This window comes from Accipiter gentilis, chromosome 16, assembly GCF_929443795.1.
Source record: "Accipiter gentilis chromosome 16, bAccGen1.1, whole genome shotgun sequence".
Lineage (NCBI taxonomy): Eukaryota > Metazoa > Chordata > Aves > Accipitriformes > Accipitridae > Astur > Astur gentilis.
In genome coordinates this window covers 24,124,110-24,150,213 of record NC_064895.1, presented here as the reverse complement: position 1 = coordinate 24,150,213, position 26,104 = coordinate 24,124,110, and the positions used below count along the sequence as shown (strand labels likewise).

Here is a 26,104-nt window from a genome sequence, read left to right as displayed (position 1 = left end):
TCCCAGGGGTAACTGGGAAAAAAGTGTATAATGAAGATCCAATATGCGGCGTGTATCAGAGCGCCAAATTGTTTTGCATGTGTTATGTCCTTTCTTCACAGGTGCTTATGTAGCTCCAGTTGAGCTGAACAGGTGCTGCAGAAAAGGGCAGAATTTACTGAAAAGGACTGAAAGCAAAATAAGCAAAAAAAGGAGAAGGATTTAAAAAATATGGACTCTCCATCCCCAAATGATTCCAGTGTGAACTGGAAGGATCCACCTTTCTTGGTGGATCTGGAAAATGGTTGATAAACAAAGTAATAAAATGACATCCATGGAAGATCTCATTTGTTTTCTGCTCCACTCCTGCACTGACGTAGAATTAAAAAACTTCTAGTCGCAGAGTGTAATCTATATATCTTGTGTCTGGTATATACAAGTGTTACTGCGCATGCATGATATTGAGAGAGAAGCTGGTTTGACATCTCATCAAACTCTGGCTCATTTGTGTGAGCCCACCTTCAATATTGACATCTTCTGATTTCTTAGCTCACCATTATCTGCTAGGGGAATTCCGGTGGCAATTTTTAAACTGTCTGTTCTGCATAAAAACCTCATAAGCCAAACATAAAATTTCAGCTGAGTTACTCCTGGGATGTATCCCTAAAATAGATGCGTAGGAGGCAAGTTGAAGTTTTTTTTCTTTTCTCTTTCGCTTGATATTTGGTCATTTTAAGTGAGGTTAATCTTACCAAATCTGGATGAGCCTGCATTGCCAATGTCCGTGCCTGAACTAATTGTGCTGAGCTTCCTTTATCACCAATGGACAGAAATATGCATTTTTTTAAGGTGTGATTCATTTACACCTAATGCACAACTGTAAAATAAGTCAGAAGTGTCCGTCACTCTCCTATGGCCATAAAGGAAACTCAGGTATAAATATCTACATTGTCAACATCCAAAGTCAGCTGAGATGAATCTTGGCTTTGATGGCTTTGGAAAAGGCTACTTTCTTCAATACAATGCATGACCCTGGGAAAGAAAGATCCCTGGGATACAACAGGGCAGCACAAGAAAAGACCAGCAGCTTCTCCTGTGACACCTCCAGAAGTGATACCCAAGGGTCACGGTTGTGCTGCAACAATCCAGGTTTTGTATGGGCAGTGGAAGAAATGTAAGAAGAGGTATGGAAAACTTGACATTCATAACTGACTGTTCTAAAAAGGGTGGATATTGCACAATGCCTTCAAGATGCAAATCAAGGTCAGTGAATACTTCCCAACTAGAGACACATCTGAGCCATAACCCAACATTAAAGCATCCCCTGCTCCTAAACCTTACTAAAGTATTTAGATCTCAGTTTTGCAGCTGGCCCTTGGGTCAAACCAGTAACCTTGATCTAGCTACACCTGAAGTTTCGATCTGGATTCAAACTTTGGAAGCTTTGCCTATCTAGAAAGTTTATCTTTCTCTACAACCTGTTGCACACAAAAAGTTCCTTGAACAATCAAGAGCTTTGACCACTCCTAAAACACAGAGGTCATTTTTGGCAAATGGTAATGGCAAAGTACAGAAATTCTAGAGAAGAGGCGAAACTGCATTCCTTGGAAACAGAAGCAGCTAATGAACATTAGAACTGGCATTCAAATGGCTTTTTGTGCTGCAGGTGAATTTTCTCTGGCTCTCCCTAACCATGAAACAGTAGAAAGAGGTGAGACGTCACATAACAAAGAATCAACTTCTTGCAGAGAGGTTTTTAGTAAAACGTATGTACACACCCTCATCAGCAAACTCTGCAGGTTTGAGACTGAGTTAACCAGCCACAAATAGACATGTATACACATTTTGGAAGGCAAACAGCTTCCAGACATCTTTTAAAGGTACCCACAAGTAAAACAAAGTAGACATAAACACTCCATATAGTGATATCTTTACATAGTGTCCTCATGGATACTATATATTCAGGAAGACATTGCTCATGTAGGTGATGCTATACAATATTCCAGAGAGTAGAAAGCAAGCCCTTTTAAAATACTGAAAGGGGAGATGGACATGGCAAGCTCCAGTGCAGAACTGGGCCAAGAGCAAACTGAAATGGCTAGATCTGTTTTCATCCCTTCTCTTGGGCTACTAAGCTGTATAGTATACAAAGCAGAGAAAGTCATTCATAGTTCTTTACAGTACAATTTCTAGTGTCACATAGTAACTGCGGATTTACTGCACTCTCCTGTGAAATTTCAACTGCCATAACAAAGCTTTTATGTTGCAGACATCAACACTCAACTATTTAGGAATAATAATAATAATAATAATAATAATAATAAAGACATTTCACCCTCCCCTCCCCTTCCCACAGGGGACCGATCTGTCTTCTTACAACTGGGGGTTAATTCAGCCCCGTGCAAACCTTAACAAGGTCTTTTTTGTGTGTGTGGCAAGTATTTGACTGACGTTTTGCTTAAAGAAGGGGAAAATCCCACTTCCTGCAGCATATTGCAGGGACCAGCAAACCTATCCCTTCGTCCGTTGGACCAGATATATAATGATAATACTGTGCAGGTGCTCCAGAGCTAACTCAGCTGTTACACGATCACATTATGCCTGTGATATGCAATCCATCATTACGTTTAAAGCGCCTGCTTGATTAATATTCAGTATTTAATGTCAACACAGAATTTAGAATTCAGAAGTGTTACACTGCAGGAACTGCAAATACTGCTGCAGTGGTAATGGCCTGGGTTAGTTTTGTGAGATCTGTTCGTTCAAGGGGAATTTCACAACTCAGAAATACCAAAATGTGTGTACGGTATTAACTACCAGCTGTGACCTCTTGGGATAAAGGTCATGTGTCACATTTAAAGAAACTAAATGTTAAATTTCCAAATGGCTATGATTATTTCTTCTCCTATATGAACAGTACATCTATCCCTTAGCCATATAGCTTTGCCATCCATATTCACAATAAAACTCTAATTGTGGTGTTACAGATACACATGGTACACTAGAACTGGGAAGTACTTTGGCTTAGATTGTTTTTAACATCTACTTCCCAAGTGCATAAGTTTCATCTTAACCAACTTGCTCAAGAAAATAAGAAAAAAATACCATGGCATTTTTTTATCTCTCTTGGTCTTGTTCCCTTTTCTCATTTGAAATGCTGTTGTTCTTTTTCTTTTCCATGGATGATTTTACCAAACAAATCTGCCTTTTCCCCTACTGTTTACTTAATGGTAACTCTTTTTTTCACCTTGCTTCAGTCCTACATATGACAGATCAGGCAATTCCCATCAGAGCTACAGTTTGAGATTCAGGAACACTTAATGGCCAACAGACTCTTCCCTGGTGGAGAATGAGGATTCAAAGGAAACATTTGAGATTATTTTTACTTTCATTATTTTTGTTAAAAAAAGTTTGCACCTTGATGTGTCATGAATACCCCTTCTTGATCTTCCTTTGCCTTGTCAGACCTGGCCAGCACAAGCAGCTGAGATCTTTGCTCTATTTTCCCTGCATCTCTGTGCAACGCTTTTTTAAAAAGAGAATATACTATTTTTTTCTAAGCCTTTCAGACTGCTGTAACATGATCAGGATTCTCCTGAATCTCTATGCATTCAATCTCTTCTCGTTCCTTCCTTTTGGCCCGTTTCTTTTTCTTGTGGTGCTTTTTGGAAGGTGGGAAAAAGGTTAGAAAGACAGGCAAAATAACAAAACAGTGCAGAAGTGTGCAACTGCCGGCAAGCAGCAAGCATTTGAACAGTGTGAAGGTCAAGTTTGAAGGCACAAAGAGAAGGGGGACCAACCCAATAAGAAAAGAAGAAACGTTCTGCAAAATGGCTGTCCCATGCTCTTGGAGGGAGTTCTTTATACACTGAGTTCGGGTGTGCTCTGTAGCTAGTACAAATGTATAAAGCAGGGGTGCACAGTGATCTATGGCAAAATTCAAAGTGTAGATAAGGCACAGTATAGAAATGCAATCCATGTCTACATTCCATAAGGTCATCAAGCCAAGGACACCCAGCTCTATTGAGGTGACACTGAGAATTAACCAGAAATTTCCCAGAGGATGAATAACCAGGAAAAAGGTCAGTATTAACACCAGCAGGATGCCAAAACCAGAAATCAGGACAGGCATAGTTACTGATAAACCATAATGGTCCATGAAGACAAATGTAGGATTGAACACAATGAACTTGATGCTCTGTATAAGGGAGAGTGGCCTCAGCTTCTCCAACAATTCTACCGCCTCTCTCTGTGTGTTTTCACTAGTCCTGGCCACCAGGTACAAACGAGAAGCAATTATGTTGTTCTCATCTCCAGCTTTGGAGAAAATGATGTCATTTTTGAAGTGCTGGAATTCTGGCTTTTTTAAAAAGGAGCTCTGGAGGATGCTGATAAAGTCACTTTTGTTGGTTGCACTGATGTTACCCACTCGAAGGTACTGGTAATATTGTTCAATCCAGGAAACCGTATTGAACCCCTGGCTTAGTGTTTTTAGGTCTTCTTGCACAGTACCGTTCCAGTACTCCAGAGGTTCGTAAATGTAGAAGCCTATCACTGGGCTGTAGTTGCTGAAATACTTTTGCTGTATGAGGGCATAGGAGACGCTTGGAGACTCGCTGGCAAGAAGGTTGATAATGTTGGCTCCGTCATTAATCTGTAAGCACCCCATAAAGGAGAAAGAGGCATAGATGAGATACAGTATCACCACAAATGGCTTGACATAGATGTTGGTAATCCACTCATTGTAATGCTCTCGGAGGAAATGCTGGATAAAGTGATGCTGGTACGGGTTGGTCTCATGATGAGAAGTATGCTGATGGCCATCGTTCATCATGGTCTGGAACCACACAGGTTTCCGGTCCAGGTACTCGGCTGAAGGGATTTTACAGCAGAAGATGCTGTGATAACGGTTCTGCTCCAGCTGGCCAGCAAAGACCAGGCAGGAGCCAAAGAAGGAGAAGATATAGAAGTAGTTCAACAGGATGGAGACACACATGTTCTGGCAAAAGACTTTTACAGCTTCAATGTTGGTGAAAGGGCTTGCACCCATGCCGAAGGCTATGAAATACAAGGAGCTTGTCATTGTGTAGGAGACCATGACATCTGAATAGGCATCTGCTACTCTGTCCTTGAATGGCAGATTCTCTCTGGTTCGACGCCATCCTGAAAGAAGTTCAAACACTCCTTTGGTTCCATGACCTGAAATGAGAAAACAAAGTGTATACATGTGCATAAATAAAGGGGGTCCCATCATCCTCCAGGTTTTTCATCCTCCAGTAATCAAAAATTTTGCCAGCTATGTTTTTCTATGATTTTTTTTCACCAGTTGAACAAATGGAAAATTGTGAAGTATCTGCCTAAAGCTAGATACCAGAATTCATATGCAGGTACTTAAATTAACGGCCTGATATTCTGAGACTCTCCATGCTCAGAAATGAAATGATGAAATGCTCTTTAAAAGGCACTCATTGAATTTAATGGGCATTGAATTAGTTCCCAAATGGACTGCAGATGTAGAGCAAAGGAGAACATGAAGTTTAGTTCAAGTCTGGGGTTCATTCTTGAAGTTCCTTGTGGCGTCCTACTACATCTTTCAGGGATTCAGTTTGAAACACTTAAAAATGCAAGTAAGAACATTTTCTTCCACAGAGTATAAATTAAAGGCTTTATTTGAGAAATGGGTGTCACCAAGAAAGGGACATCTTGGTTCTTCATGCTGAACAAAGGAAAAAATACACTGCCTTTAAGTACAAATAACCAGAATAATTTGTATGATGATTCTCTACCTACTGAGTGAAACTGGAAATTCTTAGTGATAGTACACAAGTTTCCACACTATGTGAAATTTGACATGCTGGTGGTAATGATGGAGAGTACAGTAATGGCTAAATCATTGGTCCACATTAGTTGTCTAGAAAATGTATGGGTTTTTTTTTCATGATTATGTCTCCCTATGTCCCTCTTTCTCAGCTATCCAGAGTTCCTTCTGGTGAGAAGGAACTCCCTCAGCTCATCTGAAAGGACATTCAGAAAAGAGTCAGATGTGGTCAGTGCTCCATGACAGGTTCTTACTTTGTATGTATTTTAGGGGTATAATTTTTTAATAAATTTAAGCTTGTTACAGACTTACTTTCATTTTACTCATCACAGTCACAGTTCAGGTCTACAGCTATTAAACTTTGGGACAGAACGGTAAAGTTGAAGCTAATCTTACTGGAAAAGGTTTAACTAGTAAAAGTTATTCCTTACATATACATTTTCATTTAATTTATATGTTGACTATATATCTGTGTATACACCCCATATTCTTTTATTTCCCATTAGAAAATTTCAGTTTGGGGGGAAATATAAAAACTAACATTAAAAAACACAGCCAAAAGGATTTGGCTTTCAAATAAAAATTTTGGTCAAAAATTAAAACCACATATTTAGGTTTGGATAAGAAAGTGGAAAGTTCTGTGCACATTGGATCAAACCCTGACAAAATTCTGGAGAATGTAAGGAAACACACTGCTGAACAGAGAAAGAAGTAGAAGCAGATTGCAGATGCTCCTGCCTCTGTTTGTGTGCCTTCACTCTCTGCAGCAGAGGAATTACATGCAACAAAGCATACACAAAGGTAATTTTCTTGTAACAAAACCAGAAATATGACAACAAGACATTTGCAAATAATCAAGTGTGTAATAGGGAACAAAAAGTCTGTTGAGTTTGTCTTTTGATTTAAATTGTTTAGATTCCTATAGCTGCTTATGTTGCCCAAAGCAGACTCCTGACAACCATTCTAGACAGGGAAAATTACAGCATAAACTGTCAAATTCTGTGAATGTTACCTGTTTTAGTGCAAATCTGCGTCCCCAGTGAAAGATAAATATACAGTATTACAGAAGTCTTGCAGTGAGCAAAAAGTCTGTATGGAAATGCTGCTTTCTCATGAATCATCATCTTGGTTCAGGAGGGACCTTGAATTCCCTGGTAAGTTTAGGGTGAGTCTGTTCAAATTCTCAAGGCTCAGCTGCCTTGCACAGTGTCACTTTTGGACCATCAAGCAGAAAGGATTGGCTCCTTGGGCTCAGTAGAGCTGCAGAATCCCATGACTCAGGTGAACTTTTATATTATGCTTAAAGCAAGTGTGTAAAGTACCCTGCAGGGTGTGGACCAGGCTGGCTGCTTACCACTACCAGTGCCCATGTCCTGGCATGGCTTAATTTAATGTTGTGGGAATCATAGAAACATTTAGGTTGGAAAAGCCCTTTAAGATCATCAAGTCCAACCATTAACCTAGCACTGCCAAGGCCACCTCTAAACTATGGCCCTAAGCACCACATCTACACGTCTTTTAAATACTTCCACCATTTCCCTGGGCAGCCTGTTCCAATGCTTGACAACACTTTTCGGTGAATAAATTTTTCCTGACATCCAATCTAAACCTCCCCTGGTACAACTTGAGGCTATTTCTTCTTGTCCTATTGCTTGTTACATGGGAGAAGAGACCGACCCCCACCTGGCTACGACCTCCTTTCAGGTAGTTGTAGAGAGCGATCAGGTCTCCCCTCAGCCTCCTTTTCTCCAGGCTGAACAGCCCCAGGTCCCTCAGCCGCTCCTCATAAGACTTGTGCTCCGGACCCTTCACCAGCTTCGTTGCCCTCCTCTGGACACGCTCCAGCACCTCAGTGAGTGGGTTTCATTCTCTTCTGGGGACAGTGGAGCGCAATGATCTCCCTCAGATATCTGTGCTCACCCCTCCTCCATCTACCGACTGATTTTGGATGGTTCTTTTCCAGACATTTCTGACAAAGGTCTCTTTAATGTATGACTTTACCACTTAAAACTTGTTCATATCCCATATGTCCATAAAACCTCTCTTTCAGAACTATCTCCTCACCTCATTCTTGCCCCTTCTCTTCCAGCTTTAGGCACTCCTCCTCTTTCTCTCTCTCTCTCTTTTTGTTTTCTTCTCTTATGAGGAAGGCTGAAGGGATAAGTAATAGCACAGGATTTCTGCTCCTATTGCTGGTGTCATTCCTTCCATCTCCCCATCCCATCAAGACTCTTCCACTGAGGACAGAGTGATCACACTGAGTGGAGATGCTGTTTTCTACCTCAGTTTCCTCTCTTCCCCCCACTCTCCCAGGTACCCTGCTGTGATCTAAGACAAAGGCAATCCTTGGTCTACAGACCTCACATTGGAAACACTAATGTAGAGTCTAGATGGGACTTTGAGAACATCTTTCCTCTCTAACTTCTCTCTTTTGCCTTTAACAACATGACAGTAGCCACATTGGGTCAAACCCAAGGATTGCTCTATCTCTAGTTGACTGGACAAAGTGCAGGGATAGATTTTCAAGAAAAGGATGTTGGAAACAGGACACATAGGGTAATTCTTTCCTATTTCAGCCTCTGAGATTTTTGCATTCAGCCAAGAGGCCTGCCAAAACAAGAGGCTACATTTGCAACGTCATGTTTGGAGGCATTGAGGGACCTTTATTCATTTGTCTAATCCATTTCTAAATGGATGCATACTTTTGGCCACCACAGCCTCCTGCTACCAGAATCTTTATAACTTCATACTTGCTGAATGAAGGAAGGACTTGCCTTTGTTTGTTTCAAACTCTCAGCCAGCAAAACTTTAAGGCTGAACTAAGCAAAACGTAAACCTGTTGGTCCATGAACAACATCTTTAATAAAACTTTTTCTATGCATGTGTCCTTTGTTTCAGATCTCCCATCTGAATACTCCCAGCATCCCTCACCCTTCTGACACATCTCATCGACCACATGTCCACAGCTGGGTGTGTGCTCCTTGCTGGCTGTCCAAGATGAATGTGCGAATTTGCCATCTGGATGTTACCAATAAAATATAAAATAGCTGAATTCTGCCTTCTACCTCCTCTAGGAAGTACTAATCTGGGATTTTTTCCTCTTTCTAGACATCAATTTTCACAAAGCTTCTAGGATTGCAGTAGTCTCTGAGATCTCTATCCCTCTTCTAGATGTGACTGAAATGGGCCCATTAATTGCAGAATATATACATGCAAATGTATGGAAAGAATAAATGTGGGAGTCTCTTGTTAGGAATCAGAGCTAAATGTGATTGGCAAAATCAAACAAAAAATAAAAGATTTTGAAAATGTTAAAGCAATAGTGCGGATCATTGTAAAGTAGTTAAATTGGAAATTTATTAAAAGAAGTCCTTTCACAGAAATGGTTGAAGTTGTGATGGATTGGCACTTTCCAAAGAAGCCTTAGGTGAAGCAATGCTCTACCAGCTCTACCAACAATTTACAGTAATATTGACTTTTCTCTGCTTATTCCAAAATTTCACTTATCTGCCCACCTGCAATGTTATGTTCACAGTTACATATTTGCCATGTTTTTTTGTTATTAATTTATAAATTTTAGTGTATCACATTCTCAGTGATAAGTACCTGGATGCATTTAATCTTCAGGTAGGTATGTAATGACTAATAGAAAGGGGGTTTATTGTGAAACATGTGTATGCAAAGACTACCCAAGAGTATAAACTAATGTGTATGCACAAACTTGTGTTAATACTGAGAATTAAAATACTGTAATTAAGGTCTAGACTTTTTTTTCTAATAAAACAAGTAGCATCTTAAGGTAATGAAATATTGACATTTGTAACTTCTTTGAGGATGAAAATTGGCACTGCTTTTCTTAAGTTGATTATTATTACACAAACGTAAAATATCCATTTATCCCCCTTTTACAGATAACTTCAGCTCTATCACATACATACAGGAACCGGGGAATACAGTGCAGTAATTCCCTTGCTGCCCAAAGAATAAATCTTTGCCTGACTGGTTTTCCCACATCATTACTCTGATAACAAGTTTTCCAGTCAGCCTCTGTTCTCCCCAAATAAGCAGGTCTAGTCCCCTTTCCCAGGAAGGATACAAATCCATTTTTTTCTGAACGTTTTCTGACATTTCTGATGATTCAGGCACCACAGTCACTCTGTAAAATTCTGTTCCTTCAGCTTCATCGCTAATGTCACTGACAACATTGAGAATGGAGTTAAGTTCACTGAGCAGTTCTAGGAAGGTTCACAGGGTCTTTAGCTCTGGGTCAAAACTGCCAAGTTTCTCAGGTACTAACATGACATGAATGAAGTACAGCAACTTTTTATTTGCCAGACAGGCAATGGCCTATGACTACTTAAGCAGAAAGGAGACAACAGAAATTTTTATTCCATTACATGTTAGGTCAGGAGAGCAAATAAAGGAGGCTTCAGAGAAGGTGGAAATATATAATGCTTTTTCTTCCTCAAATTTCAAAATAAAAAGTTAATTATGAGCAGATATTTAAAATAAATTAGAAAAGGGTAGGGATAGAAATGAGAATAGTGAAATAACAGATTAAAGACCACTTGATTCAGTTAAATTTATTCAAGCTGGAAGAGCCTGGAGAAATGAATCAATTGAAAGCTAACCAAAGCAATTTCTGAACTATTAGCAGTCACCTTAGAGAATGAATGTAGATGGGATGGTCCAAGAAGAACAGAGAGAACAAGCATAGTATCTATTTTCAAAAAAGAGAAGAAAGATGACCTGCAGAACTTAACGCCCATCAGCTTAGTTCATATCTCAAAAGATCATAGAATAAGCAATTGCAAACCAATTTACCATCACTGAGAGGATAGGAAGGTCATCAGAAAAACCTGATACAGATTTATCAAAACCAAATAAACTCAAGTCAACCTAATTTCTTGCTTTGAAAAGTAACTAGCCTAATGGAAAGGAGGAGAAGAGGACAGGCTGTCTTTCCCACTACGGCTTTTAACATCTTTCTACTGGACTTAGCAAGTTTTTAAATACTATTGTATTTAGTATTCTGACAATCAAATTAAGGGAATACTGTCTAGAGGAAAACAATGGGAAATATGTATTCAACTGATTGAAAATTGTGCACATATAGAGTTGTTTCCAATGATCTATCAATTTGCACAGGGACATTGCATCAGAGAGATTGTATCAAAGATCCATCTTGGGCCTGGTTCTTTCTGATTTTTTCCATTTATGATATGGACGCTTATGGAATTTGTTTGTGAGGCTAAACTATTGAGGAGTTCAAACCCTTTGTAGACCAAGACTTTAAACTTGGAGAAGTGGTCAGAAATCAGTAAGATGAAATTTAATGAAGATAGATGCAAGGCACTTTGTGTTAGGAAATCAAATGAAAAAAATGCATAATAAGGAATAACAGGTGAAGGAGAAGTGAGGCAGAAGATTGTTTAGAAGATATGGGGGATTTCAAAGGGAAAAAGTAAAAAATATTCTGTTACAACACATAAAAAGCTGAATTAACATTAATAATAAACATTTGGAGGCAATAATTTTGCTTACTTTAGTATGATGGAGGCATAAACTGGACCACTGTTTTGAAATGGGGCATGATATTTTCATAGAGTCATTGAATGGTTGGGGTTGGAAGGGACTTTTAAAGATCATCTAGTTCTAGCCCCTCTGCAGGCAGGGACATTTCAATCAAATTTGGAAAAACTAAGGTGAATGCCTTGGGGAATAAAACTAGCAAACAATAACCTGTTTGTGAAATATGAAGAGCACAAAGAAAAACTCCATCTGTTGGCTTTTTTGCTCCTATAGACTGGAATGTCAATGGGGACCCAATAACATTCAACATGAAAAAAGTTATTATGAAGAGGACAACAATCAATTCTTTCTTATTTCTATTGGTGGGCCCAAGGAATCGTTGGTTTCATTTGCAGAAAAAACATTTACATTACAAAAAACAGAGCTTTCTTCCTCTAAGGTTCATTAAACACTGGAACACACTATCTAAGAAGGTAATAAAGTCTTCCTCATTGCAAGTCTAAAGGTTAGATTAATAAAAGTTAATGGAGGTGCTAGGTGCATCGTGCCTTAGTGCTGTGAGGTGGATTCTATACAGATTCCTGAGGCGTCTTACTTTTGTACCATCATACCTAACTTTGACTTAAGATGCTTAGGAATACTTAAGCATGGCAACCAGTCTGCCTTCTGTGTTGTCTTAACCAAATCATGCCTCTTTGGCATTTATTTGTTGCTTCTGCCATGACCCATCAACTTCTTGGGATAGGAATTTGAGCTGCATTTGTCACTCAGCATAATATCCACTGAGACCCCAGTCTGAAATCACTAGGCACTGCTGGAGGGAGGGGCTGGGTACCGCCAGGGTACTTTCTAAGAAGACCAACATAAGTGTACTTTTTGGGGTCAAGACATAAAGAAGAGGTTTTGCTGCTATAGGTGATAGCAGTCAGTGTGCTGATATCTGTTTTGTCTATGCTATATTTCAAATAAAAAAAAAAAAGTCTTGGAAGTAAGTGCCATAGCACAGCTTTACTCACCATTTCTGCACTAAGAAACCCAAGTATTATATTCAATTTTCATTAACAGCCACACCTGTAATCTTGCCATGTATACACAGGATGCAAGGACAGCTTTGTTTTAAATCATAGTGGTGGACGCTAAGTATATTTTTACATTAAAATACCTTGCTGTAAGTCTACTGGAAATAACCTTTCCGTTATTTTATCTAGAAAAACAACCTATAACTTCTTGAGGGGGGGAATCACATTTTTTTCCCCTGGGAATAGACAAAAAGGGCATATAGAGATTTTTTTTTTCTTCTTTAGCACTAGAGAGGCTAATTCATCTCCTGGAAAAACTGCGGGTTTTTTTATCTGATCAATGTCCCATCATAGCAGGAGCCATGGCTATTAGTAGCATATTGACATGACCTATTCTCTGTCTAATTAAATGTTTTAAGACAATATAGTTTATTTAGGTGAAACTTAACAGTGTGTGGTACTCAGAAAGTGAGGCTGTGATCTAATATTCTCTTCTGGCCTTAGAATTTATGAAACTATGAACTTATCCAGGTCTATTGATTTGAAAATACACCCCCATTTTAGATACTTTAGGCTCACACAATCATTTTTTTACAGAGGAAGAACTTTGCATCTCAACACAGTGCAATGTAGGGTGTATTTGTTCTTCTGCTTAATCACTAATATTAGTATCCCCACTTACATTTAGAAAACTAAAGCACAGAGATTAAGCAAATTAATCACAGTCACTAAGGACCATCCCCATTTCAGAAGGGAAGAAGAAATAGAAAGAATGATTAAACTACTTCTTTATGAAAAGTCAGTAAATCCTTGGGGTCCTTAATGCAGAAGGCAAAGAGGATTTGAAGCTTGGTGATACCTTAGGTAGCATTAGGATATACGAGGAAGTGTGTACCTTGGTGGAGATCCTGTTCCATAAAGGTAAATCTCAGCACCATGCGTCCGGGCCAGAAGTGGGCCTTGACCATAAGGCTGAGTATACAACTTCCCAGCTTGATTAAGGATAAAGGGAAGATAGAGTATATTTTTTTAAACTAATCTAAAATATAGGTAGGAAAAGAATGGTTTTAATTTTATATTTCTCTAGGTACCTTTAAAATAATTGTAATTGAATTGTTCATATAGTTGTATTGTGGACCTTTTCTCCTTTATTTAGTTTTCCCTTAGCTATTGTGCTGTTTTAGTGGTAACTAGACTAACCAAGGCAGTCTGATGAGGCAGAGGAGGGACTAAATCACTCTCAACGTGGCTGGTGGTTTACTCTTTCTCCAGAACCAGTACAAGAAGTGAAGAAGGACCTCATCCTGCCAGTAAGATCCCTGGGATGGTTCAGACTTTGGGGACAGAGGGTCTACGGTGGAAGCGATACACTGCGGACTAGCATTATCCAAAGGGAGGAATTTCCTTGAGCTATAGGGATTATCAGTGATATTACAGTATTTACATCTTCTGAATGTCACTGAGCTTACAGCAACAAATACATAAAGTCCGGCCAAGATCTGCTGGTGAATCACCTGCAGAATTTTTGTTTTCACAGAACATATGATCCTTTATCTCATTTGATACATGGCATTTTGTGATATTAAAAAGCATCTAAACAGAGAAGTTAAATCATTTCTAGGTGCATTCTCCTTGTGATGCCATGGCATACACATTTTTTTCTCTAATCGGATTTATGCAGACATGCTGACAGAGAGGTTTACATCCTGCTGTGCCTTTCCATCTTGAAAAGTATGCAGGGCAGAATTGTTCTTTTAAGTAACAGGTCCCTCTCATAATAAATTGGCTAATATACAGAGGTACGTTTTATAGCAGGTGTGTTTAACCAAGTGCAATGAAACCTCAGCCAGTTGAACCATGTACCTTTAGCGACAAGGACCTCAGGGAAATCTCCAGTACTACACAAGGGACTTTGGTATTGCCAGATTTTAGCACTTTCCACAAACACAGCAAATACACTTGAAGCTATCACAAATATCATAAATGAAGTCAGTTATGCTTAATAGCTATTTCCATTTCCTTAAAAACCTTTCTGCCAACCTATGTATGACCAATTTGCAGGCCTGAACACATCAGTGACTTCCAGCTCCCAAGTTTTGGTGTATCCCCATTACAATGTGAACCCCATTTAAAAAGTAGTAGTGCATCATGGGGCACTTCTGTTAAACCTACAGACTATGACTGATGCCTTCATGTGTGCTCCAAGTGATTGCATTTATTTCTGCTCGCATAAGCACTTCTGAAAGCCTTTTAAATAATTCTGGGAATTGCTGATGACACCAAAATATAAAAGAGTTCATCTCCTCATGGGTATTTCAGTAGAGCCTGGCAGATAGCAACCCTGTGAGTGTTTGAGGCTGAAAAGCAGTGAGGAGAGAGGCAAACATTTGATTCTGTCTGTTGTTTGCTGTATAATGGCATTTCGGAAGAGCTCAGTATAGCCTAACACTGCTCCCATAAAATATTGCCAACTTCTCAACCACAGCCATAGCTGTGGTAGCTGACCTCCCTGCAGTGACTGCAGCAGGAGATGTTGACTGTTTTAGCCTAAGGTTACCTATCTGCACGACTCTCCCGATGAAATGTCACTCTCTTTTCACCTGTTAGAAAGGGAGCTGAGTCTTTTAGCCTAGGAGCCTGACTTTCAAAGTGCTAAAATGACATGCGAATAATCATATCTTCTGTCTCCATCCTGTTTTCTTAAATCTTTCAGTTGCAGAAGGAAGTCTATATAGAAACATATGCCTGTAGAGGAAGAAAATGATGTAACGATGTAGCGGTCATAGCAGAGCCTCTCTGTTAAATTGCCTTCCCAGATCCTAAGGAACATCAATCTGTAAATTACATTAATGCGAATCTGTTGGAAAGACAGATGAAAAGTGATGGTTCGCTTGCTCTTTTGGTCTCCTTTCTTTTATGTACTCTCTTCAGCTAATCAGCTCCACAGCCCTTGACAGCCCCCCTCGCTCTCTCTACCCTTTCCCATCCACCTCAAAATAAATGTTGTCTCAGACGACATCAAGAAGCCCAGACATGAGCAAGCAACTATGGGAACTGGCCTAAATCACATGGTGATCATTTACTTACATGTCACATCCCTTCGGCACATCCTCAATCTTTCATCAGTTTCTGTTTCTCATTTCGCAGACTCTCCAAAGGCAAACACTGTTATCCCTGTTTGCACAGAGACCCGCATAATGGGACCTTGATCTTGATTTGAATTAAGAATAATTAATGCCAACATGAGTTTGGCAGCCCTGATTTTGAATCTTATCCAGTTTTGGATCTTTCCTATTGACAAGGCCTTTCCAGAGCTTCACCATAAGCATCCCTGGGTAGCAGCCCAGGGCTGAGCCCTGGAGATGAGCCAAAGACCTGCTAGTCCAGACGCAAACATGTTTCTAACTGTAGTGACACCACTTTGTATTCAAGGTTTGTTTGCTACAGTTCATTTTAAGGTCAAATTTTGCAGTTTTTCATGCCTAGAAGCTCCTCTTCTTCTTGTTAGAAGGAACTGAAATATTAAATAACAACCTCCCCCCGCCCCCATGCATTGAAACAGAGCTGAACAAGGAGAATGTTCCAATGGATGTGATTAGTCATCAGGCTGCACACCTCATTATGTGAGATTTACATTTCAGCTAATGTATACGGCTTGCAATTTGTATATAAAGTTGGAATCCTGCTTAGTTTTCTGCTGTGCTTAGCAATGAATTAAAATGCTTTTTGCTGTTTCTCATCTAAGCCTTTTAATGAACATTGTAAACAAGGACTGCACATATGGAAATTGCTATTCGTTGATAAGAATTTAAGTGACATAGAAGACAAGGGAATGAATTTAGATCAAGCTATTAATGAATTTATTATATAGTCATTTATGCTCAAAGTATAGGATGGATTTATGGCACTGGTCAGAATGCTTTGTTTGTCACCTGAATTTGATAATCCAGCAACATCCAAAAGAAAATCAGATGAATAAGGTACTAGTAAGTCTCAAGAAATGAAAATGCTTTGATCGAGTGTGGATTCTGGCATCCAGAAAAAAGAATATATACTTGAGTTGTTATAGAAACAATGAGTTTGGTCAGTTGCTACTTTCTGGCAGAGAGAGCACAACTGTGGATTCTTCAAAGAAAAGCAACAAAGTGGTGAAATAGTTGGAGAAGCAAATAAAAGATGTGAAAGAATATGTGTCTGAAAAATGACTGGTGCATTTGTAAGTTTGAGCAAATGAAGGGAACGCATGAGTGTTTGAGGAGAGTTGGACAAGTTTCTGGAGTTACCCATGAGGGAAGTGTATAATGTTTTCAGTGGTGGGACCCAGTTATGAAAGGGGAAATCTTTTACCTTTCGGTGACAAGACGCATTTGTCTGCACAATCTGAATTTCTGAACTGCACGATGCCAGAGTATAACAAGCAATAAGCAGGAGAAAGTGCACCCTTCACTTTCCCCAGTGAAATTAGTCATCTGACCGACTGACATCCCCTTGCTTGAACAGTTGGAAACCCTCCTGGACAAAGCTTTGTGGGGATTTATCTCCCTTTGAAAGGGATATAGTTGGTCTGATCTCAGACATTTCTCACACATCCCCAAAGCCTAATGGTGCACCATCTTTTCACGCTGGCTGAAGATCTGGCTCTGTGGCTAGCTTGTGTCCTTGGTTTCAGCTGGGATAGAGTCAGTTTTCTTTCTAGTAGCTGGCATAGTGTTATGGTTTGGATTCGGTATGAGAAGAATGTTGATAACACACTGATGTTTTAGTTGTTGCTGAGCAGTGTTTATACCAAGTCGAGGACTTTTCAGCTTCTCATGCCCAGCCGTCAGGAAGGCTGGAGAGGCAGAAGAAGTTGGGAGGGGACACAGCTGAAACAGCTGACCCAAACTGGCCAGAGGGATATTCCATACCATGGGACATCATGCCCAGTATATAAACTGGGGGAAGTTGGCCGGGGCGAGGATGGTTGCTCGGGAACTAACTGGGTATTGATTGGCAAGTGGTGAGCAATTGCATTGCGAATCACTTGGTTTGTATGTTCCAATTATTTTATTATTGTTATTATCGTTATTATTTTCTCCCTTTCTGTCCTAGTAAACTGTCTTTATCTCAACCCATGAGTTATACTGCCTCTTTTTTTTTTTATTTCCAATTCTCTCCTCTGTCCCACTGGGTGGGGGGGTACTGAGCAAGCAGCTGTGTGGTGCTTAGTTGCTGCCTGGGGTTAAACCACAACAGCTTGGTTCGTGGGGTTTGTAATATGCTAAAGAGCGTGAGTACTGCATCTTGGCTGAAGTAGCTCGTTTTTAATTGTTAGCCCAGGGCCAGGTTCCAGCTGAGAAAATCAGGGCTAACTTCTATCTCGATAGTTAAGGCAGGTCAAATCCATTCCTTCTCTAATAATTTCTATTTGGAAATTACTCCAGCCGGTGACACTGCGGTGCAGAGCATAGCATGCCTGCTCTTTACTCGGCCACTGAGCTTTCCATCTAAACTACTTGTCTTGATGTAAACCCACACCTTTTCTGCAATGAAGAGAGAGCTCCAGACCAAAGAGAACGAACCCATCTGCTGACAGGGTGATATTTTTAACAGTGCTGTTAGTGCAGGATTTGCTGACATTTGTTTACTTCAGAAAAGGGATGGGAAGTCAGAGCGGGAGGCAACGTTAGCCTTTCGCTTCCATTTGCTGGGAATGAAGGAAATACAGGCGACTGACTCAGCAAATTGAAAAAGAGGTATCAAATCTCCCCTTTTCCTTTCCCAAAAGCTCAGGTTCTGCATTGCACAAGAATATGGAGGAAGGCTGCTCTGCTGCCCTTGCCAAGCCCGAGACGGCGCTCGGGAAGGCGACGTTGGGTGCAGTGCAGATGCCCCGTTACGGCATCCCGGCTCTGGCTCGGGTCACCCCACCGGTGGGACTGCTCAAGTGGGGAAGCATCCTCCCAGGTGGCTGCCAGACCCAGGCAGCTGATGTGGCGATGTGGCTGCTGCCCCAACGTCGAGATACACAAACTGTGCTGCTCACACAGTAACGCCATGGGGAGAAACAGCCCTCTCCCATATTCCCAGCTTTTCCCTCTAAATGTAGCTTGGGGATTGCAGGTTGCAGATCCAGGATGCGTAGGTTGCGTATATCCTTATATTTATCGTACAGACAAATATTTATCAAACAGCAGTGCCAGGGAATGCTGTAGATGCAAGAATTCATTCAGCTGAGCTGCCAAATGGTTATAACGGTCTTCAGCATGCCTCTGTGTAGGCAAAAGCCTATCCTTGGCTGTAAGAGTTTCCTCTCATTAGACAAAGAGTGAAAAGCAAAATGAACCAAAGAGAGAAGAAATGACTTATCCAAATGACTGGAATAAAACCCTACTCCTTACGTTTCATTACACAGCTCTACTGAAAAATTACAACTGCAACATATTGATGCTATGCCTGCCGCGCCACGACTCTCAGCTAGACTGATATCAAAACTGTTCAAAACCCTGTAGCACTGATACGGATCATTCAGGAGGTTGAGGACTTGTGTATATTCATGGAGGAAAACCGCATAGAAAGGGTCATTAAAATCAGAGGCGACACATTTGGACGTGGAAGCCAGTGAGCCAAGAAGCAGCTGGAGCCTGAGGGAGTGTTTTGGGAAAGTATGACTTTACGCCTGACCTGTTGGAAGTCTCATTTTTAAAGCACTTGCCATTGGCTGCTATCAGAGATAGGATGCTGAGCTGGATGGACCCTTTGGCCTGAATCAGTCTGAATGCTTTTATGTCCCTCTGTATTCATGGGGCTGACTGCATTAAAATCCATATGCACGTGAAGAATGAATGAAAGCTGTGCAACTCCTTCAGCCCTTTATCCTGGCATTTAAGTTTTTGACTTACTAATTTTAGTCTTATAGTAATACCATTTAGAAACCTGTCTTTGAATTGATAAAATACTTGCCTTATTCACTGCATGGTCTCAGGTCCTATTTAACCTCACCATTCGTACACAGCACTGATTACAAATTGATTATTTTGCCATAGGTTGATATGGCAGTGCACGCATCAGTTCCCACATGCACTACATACATTAATGAATATCATGACCTCTGTGAGATTGTTATGGATATTACACCAGTTTTATGACAGGGAAATTGAGGTAAAAAGAAATCTAGTTTTAAAATATCACCAGGATCCATCAATGAGCACTTAGCATTGACTAGGCCTTGCTGTTCTCGTGTAACACAGGAATTTTATTGCAATTTAGATGCTTAAAACCTGATATCAACCAACATATGCATGTCATGCTTTGGGGATTCCTACCTTGGGTGTTAGACCAAGACACAGAAAAAGCAAACCGTGTAAACTAATAGGGATCTGTTAAAATATGTTTCTTTCCCAATTTTGAAGATAGCACATGACTGCTGCTTTTTCTGCAAGCCCTAGACTCCTGCCCTTGTTGCTTTTCAGCCTTTTCAAGAGGCAGGGCTGCCATCGGCAAAGGCTCCTTCCCTGCATGGCTCTGATTCACCCCCCGAATCACTGGCCAGAGGACCCCGCGAAGAGCTGGAATTAGACCAACAAGCTCTTTCCCAGTTTTGTGGTGCATGGCCTCATCTTCAAGCTGCTTCTCATAAAACCCGGTGAGATGGCTGTAAATGAAGCACAAGATGAGCTTTTTTTTTCATGGCAAAACTCCCACAGACATCTGATATGCCCAGTGTTGGCATTAAAAATATGAGTGGGCTGGCTTGTGCGGGACTTAAAAAAAAGCCTTTCCCAGCAGCATTTAGCAGCTCATTAATGTATCTGAAATCTGACCTTTAGCAGTCTGTCCCAGGGGGGTATAATTAAACTTTCACTTAATTATTATGCTGCCTAAACTCGCTGTAGCCTTAAAAGAATATATGAGAAACACTTCTGGTTTTGGGGGGGTCCTTTTTGCTAGGAATACCAGGAGGAGTAAGCCAACTGGCTGCCCACCTTTTTCCCAGTATTATTTTGAATGTCCATAATTTCAGATGTGAATAATTTTGAACATGAGATTAGTTTGAATGTGTACTTTCTTAATACCTCCAGGAGGAAGAGAGTGGCAAGAGGACTGGAGATGGAGTGCTTTCTCTGATTAATCTTTTGTTGTGCATCGGTCCCTACAGAGGTCATTGGAAACTCCTAACCTACATCCATTCTAATGAATTAAATTATTTCTAGGGTTAATTTTCTGCCACGGAGGCCAGCTAGTGCATTCTAAGCATCACTATGCTATTTTACTTCTTTATCCTCCAAAATAGAATGGCCACATCCAAACCCTAATTTGTACCTGGGAATTATTTGGGAAAGTCCCATGAGAAGGGCAATATCATGCCAGGGAGAGTGCAAACAATTTAATACTATATGGACAGTGACAGCCCTGGCCCTGTTCTGTTTTCTAGAAAAAGCTTTAGCTAAAGGGTGATGCAGCTCTGTGACTGTGCACGTGCAAGAACCAAATAGATGCTTAATTTTCTGGTTCTAGTGAGGTACCTGACTTTCATATCTATAAACATGGGTGGGGAGTCTTAATTTCTTTGTGGACATGGGAGAAAGCACAATATGTTAATGCGGTTTATCATTCTTTATAATTATAGAGATGGCTACACTGGTTGAAAGTACTTAGAGCTGTACTGGTGGGAGGGAAAGGGACTGCTTTACTTCATAGGGTAACTGACACAACAGTATATCACAAGTACCAGCTTTAGGACCAAACCTTCGGCTGTTCTGAGCTCATCACTCCCATCTGACTTTACTGTGTGCATTCATTAATTTCTCCAGCCACTAAGAAACAGCAGAGTTTTTCATGGTAATAGGAATTGGGGAGGTGATCTCTGCCTCTCTTTTTATCTGATGTGCCGATTCAGCTATCTTTCTTCTCTAAAAAGCCTGACAAATAGGAGATTAGCCCTTATAAGAAGCCCAGTGCTGTGAAAGAAAAAGGAGGAATGAGGAAACTGCTAGATCCAACTCCTCCAAACCCTCTGGTTTTAGTGCTTTACATACACTTTAAAATGTTGCATTGTCAGTCATTGCAATGGGCGTAAGGCAGAGAGAACGTGACCCCACACTACAGACCACATTTGATTGCTTGGTAGATGTAACTGAGACATGTAAAAAGTCTGGAAAGAAGCAGCCTGTTAGTCTCTTACCAAAGGAGGGTTTTGCTTGCTAAGCTCAGGAGAAAGAAAATTACAATCTACACCAGAAGCAAGGTGCTGACTGTTCTCAATGAATCACTGATCTCATGGCATACTTCTTTTTATTACTTCTATGTCAGCAAAGCTTTGTGAGTAGCACTTCACAATGTGCTCTCAGTACATTGAATTTACTCAGAAAGGCAGATAACAATAAATATAAAATGAACAAACTATTTCTATAAATCACTGCAATTTAAATGTGGGACAGAATGCAAAGTTATGTTTTGTTTTAGAAAGAGATTTTAAGATTGTTTGCCTCCTACAGGAAGCAATATATCAGATTATTTTAGATGATTGCTTCTGAGAACGTTGCTCATTCATCCAAACTATGACATTGCAAATTGCTCTTTCCTTTCAGTTTTAAAGAACGAAAAGTGATTTTAGATATTGTCATGAGTTATCATTGTAAGACTGAACCAGAAATTTGTACACTTTCAGCCTATATCTCTCAAGCTGATAAATGATTGTTGTAATGGTGTTTTCATTCATAAGGCTCCAACTGCACTGTACAAACTTAAAAGATTGCTAAATATAAACCAAAGCACTAGGGGAAAAGTTAAAGATGTAACAGCAAGGAGTATTAAAATTCATTTTCTTACAACAACATTATCTGGGGTCTGTAAGATGTACCCTGTGTCTGGTTCCAAAGTGTATTTTTCAAGAGAAGCAGTAAGTTACTGAAGCAATTGTTTACCCACAAAAAAATTACTACATAATCTGCATTTTGGAACCTCTTTTTAGATATAATCTTATGCTTACATATGTAATATTAATATTAAATTTCTTTTCCTTTTAAATGGGAAGGTGAAAGCTTCATGTAGCTCTGCTGCCGCTCTAGCACCAGATTATTGCAGCCCCATGCTGTTTTCTCAGGATTTGCAGTGGTACCCAGGATTCCTCTAACAGCTCCAGTTTCTGGTGTGCAAGAATCCTGACCCTCAGCTGAGCAAAATGAAGTTTTCTACACTCTTAGTTTGCAAAGAAAGCCCCCAAATTCTGACACCAGACTACCAGGAGAGCAGAAAACATTAAACATTAACATTAAATGTCTCTTCTCGGAGTGAATGGCTATTGCTAAATAGTTCCTGACTTTCAAACTATGTCTAAGAATCAGTTAGGAAAATCAGAGTTGTCCCTGACCAAAAGCATGCCAGAGACTGTACAAAGGATCCACCGTCCTGCTCTCTGGCACTGTGATTTAGTAGTATACATGCAGCTTGAAGGTCATCCTTGGGATATTCAATCCACGTAGACACCCTGAGCAGATCTCTTTCTCTCAGTTGATCTCTCTCTTTCCTGTGTAACTTTAAGTATTTATCTGAGATGTCTAATCATCCTAAGCTCCCTCTGTAACTGGAGGAATCATAGAATCACAGAATGGTTTGCGTTGGAAGGGACCTTTAAAGGCCATCTAGTCCAACCCCCTGCAATGAGCAGGGACATCTTCAACTAGACCAGGTTGCTCAGAGCCCCATCCAACCTGGCTTTGAAAGTTTCCAGGGATGGGGCAGCCACAACCTCTCTGGGCAACCTGGGCCAGTGTTTCACCAGGTGGGGTCTCACTGGAGCACAGTAGAGGGGCAGAATCACCTCTCTTGATCAGCTGGTCATGCTTCTTTTGATGCAGCCCAGGATATGGGTAGGCTTTCTGGGCTGCAAGTGCGCATTGCTGGCTCATGTCCAGCTTTTCACCCACCAGTACCCCCAAGTCCTTTTCCGCAGGGCTACTCTTAATTCCTTCATCCCCCAGCCTGTATTGATACTGGGGGTTGCCCTGACCCAGGTGTAGGACCTTGCACTTTGCCTTGTTGAACCTCATGATGTTCACATGGGGCCAATTCTCAAGTGTGTCCCAGTCCCTCTGGATGGCATCCAGTCCCTCAGGCGTGTCAACCGCACCACTCAGGTTGGTGTCATCTGCAAACTTGCTGAGAGTGCATTCAGTCCTACTGTCATTGATGAAGATATTAAACAGTACTGGCCCCAACACAGACCCCTGAGGGACACCACTTTTCTCTGATCTCCATCTGGACATTGAGCTGTTGACCACTGCCCTCTGGATGCGACCATCCAACCAATTCCTCATCCACTGAACAGTCCACCCATTGAATCCATATCTCTCCAATTTAGAGGGAAGGATTTTGAGGGGATCGAGTCAAAGACCTTACAAAAGTCCAGATAGATGACATCCACAGCTCTTTCCTTGTCTGCTGATATAGTCACTCCATCACAGAAGGCCACTGGGCTGGTCAGGCAAGACTTGTCCTTGGTGAAATCATGCTGGCTGTCTTGAATCACCTCCCTGACCTCCATGTGCCTTACCACAGCTTCTAGGAGGATCTGCTCCATGATATTTCCAGGCACAGAGGTAAGGCTGACAGGTTGGTAGTTCCCAGCATCCTCCTTTCTACTCTGTTTAAATATGGGTGCAATGTTTCCCTTGCTCCAGGCACCAGGGACTGCACCTGACTGCCATGACTTTTCAAATATCATGGGAAGTGGCTTGGCAGCTACATCAGCCAGTTTCCTCAGGACTCTCAAATGCATCTCGCCAGGTCCCATAGACTTATGTATGTTCAGGTTCCTCAGGTGGTCACAAACCTGATCTTCTCTTACAGTGGGAGGGACTTTGCTCACCTAGTCCCTGTCTTGCAGTCCATCCACTTGAGAGGTGTGGGAAGAGAGACTGCCAGTGAAGACTGAGGCAAAAATTTGCCGAGTACCTCAGCCTTTTCCTCGTCTGTCGATACCAGTTTACCAGTCATGTTCATCACGGTGGGTATGCTTTCTTTGATCTTCCTTTTCTGGCTGACATACGTGTAGAAGCCCTTCTTATTATTCTTTGCATCCCTTGCCAAGTTCAGGTCCAGCAGTGCCTTGGCCTTCCTTACCCCATCCCTACACAACCAGGGCAACACCTCTATACTACTTAGACTCTATAACGTCTGTTCACCCAGGACACCTGCTGCTGCTTCCACTGCCTGTGCATTTCCTTCTTGCCCTTTAGTTTGACCAGCAGGTCTTGACTCATCCATGCCTGTCTCTTGCCTTCCTTTCCTGATTCTTACACCTGGTGATGGAGAGCTCTTGAACTCTATGGAAAGCGTCCTTAAAGATCTGCCAGCTCTGTTCTGCTCCCTTGCTCCTGAGGGCAGTTTCCCAGGATGTCTTATTGACTAATTCCTTGAACAGCTGGAATTTTGCTTTCCTAAAGTTCAGGGTCCTGACTTTACTTTTCACCTGACCCATATCCCTTGGGACTGTGAACTCCACCAGTGTATGACCACTGCAGCCCAGGCTGCCTCCAGTCTTGACGTCACTGATTACCTCACTTGCATTGGTGACCATCAGATCCAGTATTGCATCCCCCCTGGTGTGGCTGTCTATTACATGGCTTAAGAAGTTATCCTCAGTGCTCTCCAGGAGTCTCTTGGATTGTCTACAGCTTACTGTGCTACTTTTCCAGCAGATGTGGGGGTGGTTGAAGTTCCCCAGCAGGACAAGAACCCGAGAGTATGATGCGTCTTGTAGCTGGAGTAAGAAGACTTCATCAATAGGCTCCCCTTGATCAGGCAGCCTGTAGTAGATGCCAACCACAAGGTTCCCCTTGTTGCCTCAGTCTCTAATTCTTACCCATAAGCTTTCGTCCTGCTCGTGGCTATTCTTCAGAGACAGCTCTTCACAATCTACCCATTTCTTGACATAGAGGGCAACCCCTCCAGCCCTCCTTCCTCACCTGTCCCTTCTGAACAGCCTGCAGCCATCGATAGCTGCACTCAAGTCATGGGATTTGTCCTATCCAGTTTCAGTAATGGCAACTAGGTTGTAGCTTTCTATCAGTATGGTGGCTTCCAGCTGCTCCTGTTTGTTGCCCATGCTGTGTGCATTGGTGTAGAGGCACTTCAGCTCGGCTGTCAGCCATGTCACCTTCTCAGAGGAACACACCTTAATTCCTTTGAAGTATTTCACCAGTGTTTCTCTGTTGGCTCCTGTTACCTCAGGAGCCCTTGGCTCATCTCCATAAGACTTCAAGTGTGCTGCACTGTACCCAGCGTGTCTCAGAGCAACGAGCTGAGTGCCCTCACTAGCACCCCATCCCTCCAACCTTGGCTTGTCATCCCACAGCTTGTCACGGGCAGGCCTGATATTATCCCCCTTCCCCTTCAAGTCTAGGACAACATAGCTTGTCTATCTGGAGGCAGGTGTCTGTCTCCTTCCTTTGAGGGAGCTCAAGACAGAGCTTCAGATGTAGACAACTCAGTTATGTCAGCTGGGATGAGTCCAGGTGTGTGTAAATAAAGACTAAGATTATCTCTTATTAATTGGCTCATTTGGTGAGGTAGGGATTTGTACTGAAGCTACAGAGGTGGCTGGTGAAGCTGGTTTTCCACACCATGAAGTGATCAGGTAGATTGTCACAGTTTGGTTGTTATGTGTTGGGGTTGTTTCCGTGAAGTATTCTGAGACTTTATAAAAATATGTGCCTGTATGAACTGAAAATTGTTGTGGACTTGAGTTATTACTGCTAGGAGGTCTGCCTTCTCC

The 26,104-nt window shown here is 41.3% G+C and overlaps 2 protein-coding genes across 5 annotated transcripts in view; both read right to left on the bottom strand.

The window, feature by feature from the left end:
* TNFRSF21 (TNF receptor superfamily member 21) overlaps window positions 1-26,104 on the bottom strand; it is a 1,117,265-nt gene that overhangs the window by 295,490 nt on the left and 795,671 nt on the right. The window lies entirely within an intron of this gene.
* PTCHD4 (patched domain containing 4) overlaps window positions 3,524-26,104 on the bottom strand; it is an 88,351-nt gene continuing 65,770 nt past the window's right edge. For all 3 annotated transcript variants that reach the window (XM_049818437.1, XM_049818435.1, XM_049818436.1), the window contains one exon: window positions 3,524-5,178. In XM_049818437.1, the coding sequence (XP_049674394.1) occupies window positions 3,545-5,178 (1,634 nt within the window). In that variant the 3' untranslated portion in view covers window positions 3,524-3,544. The remainder of the gene's footprint in view (window positions 5,179-26,104) is intronic.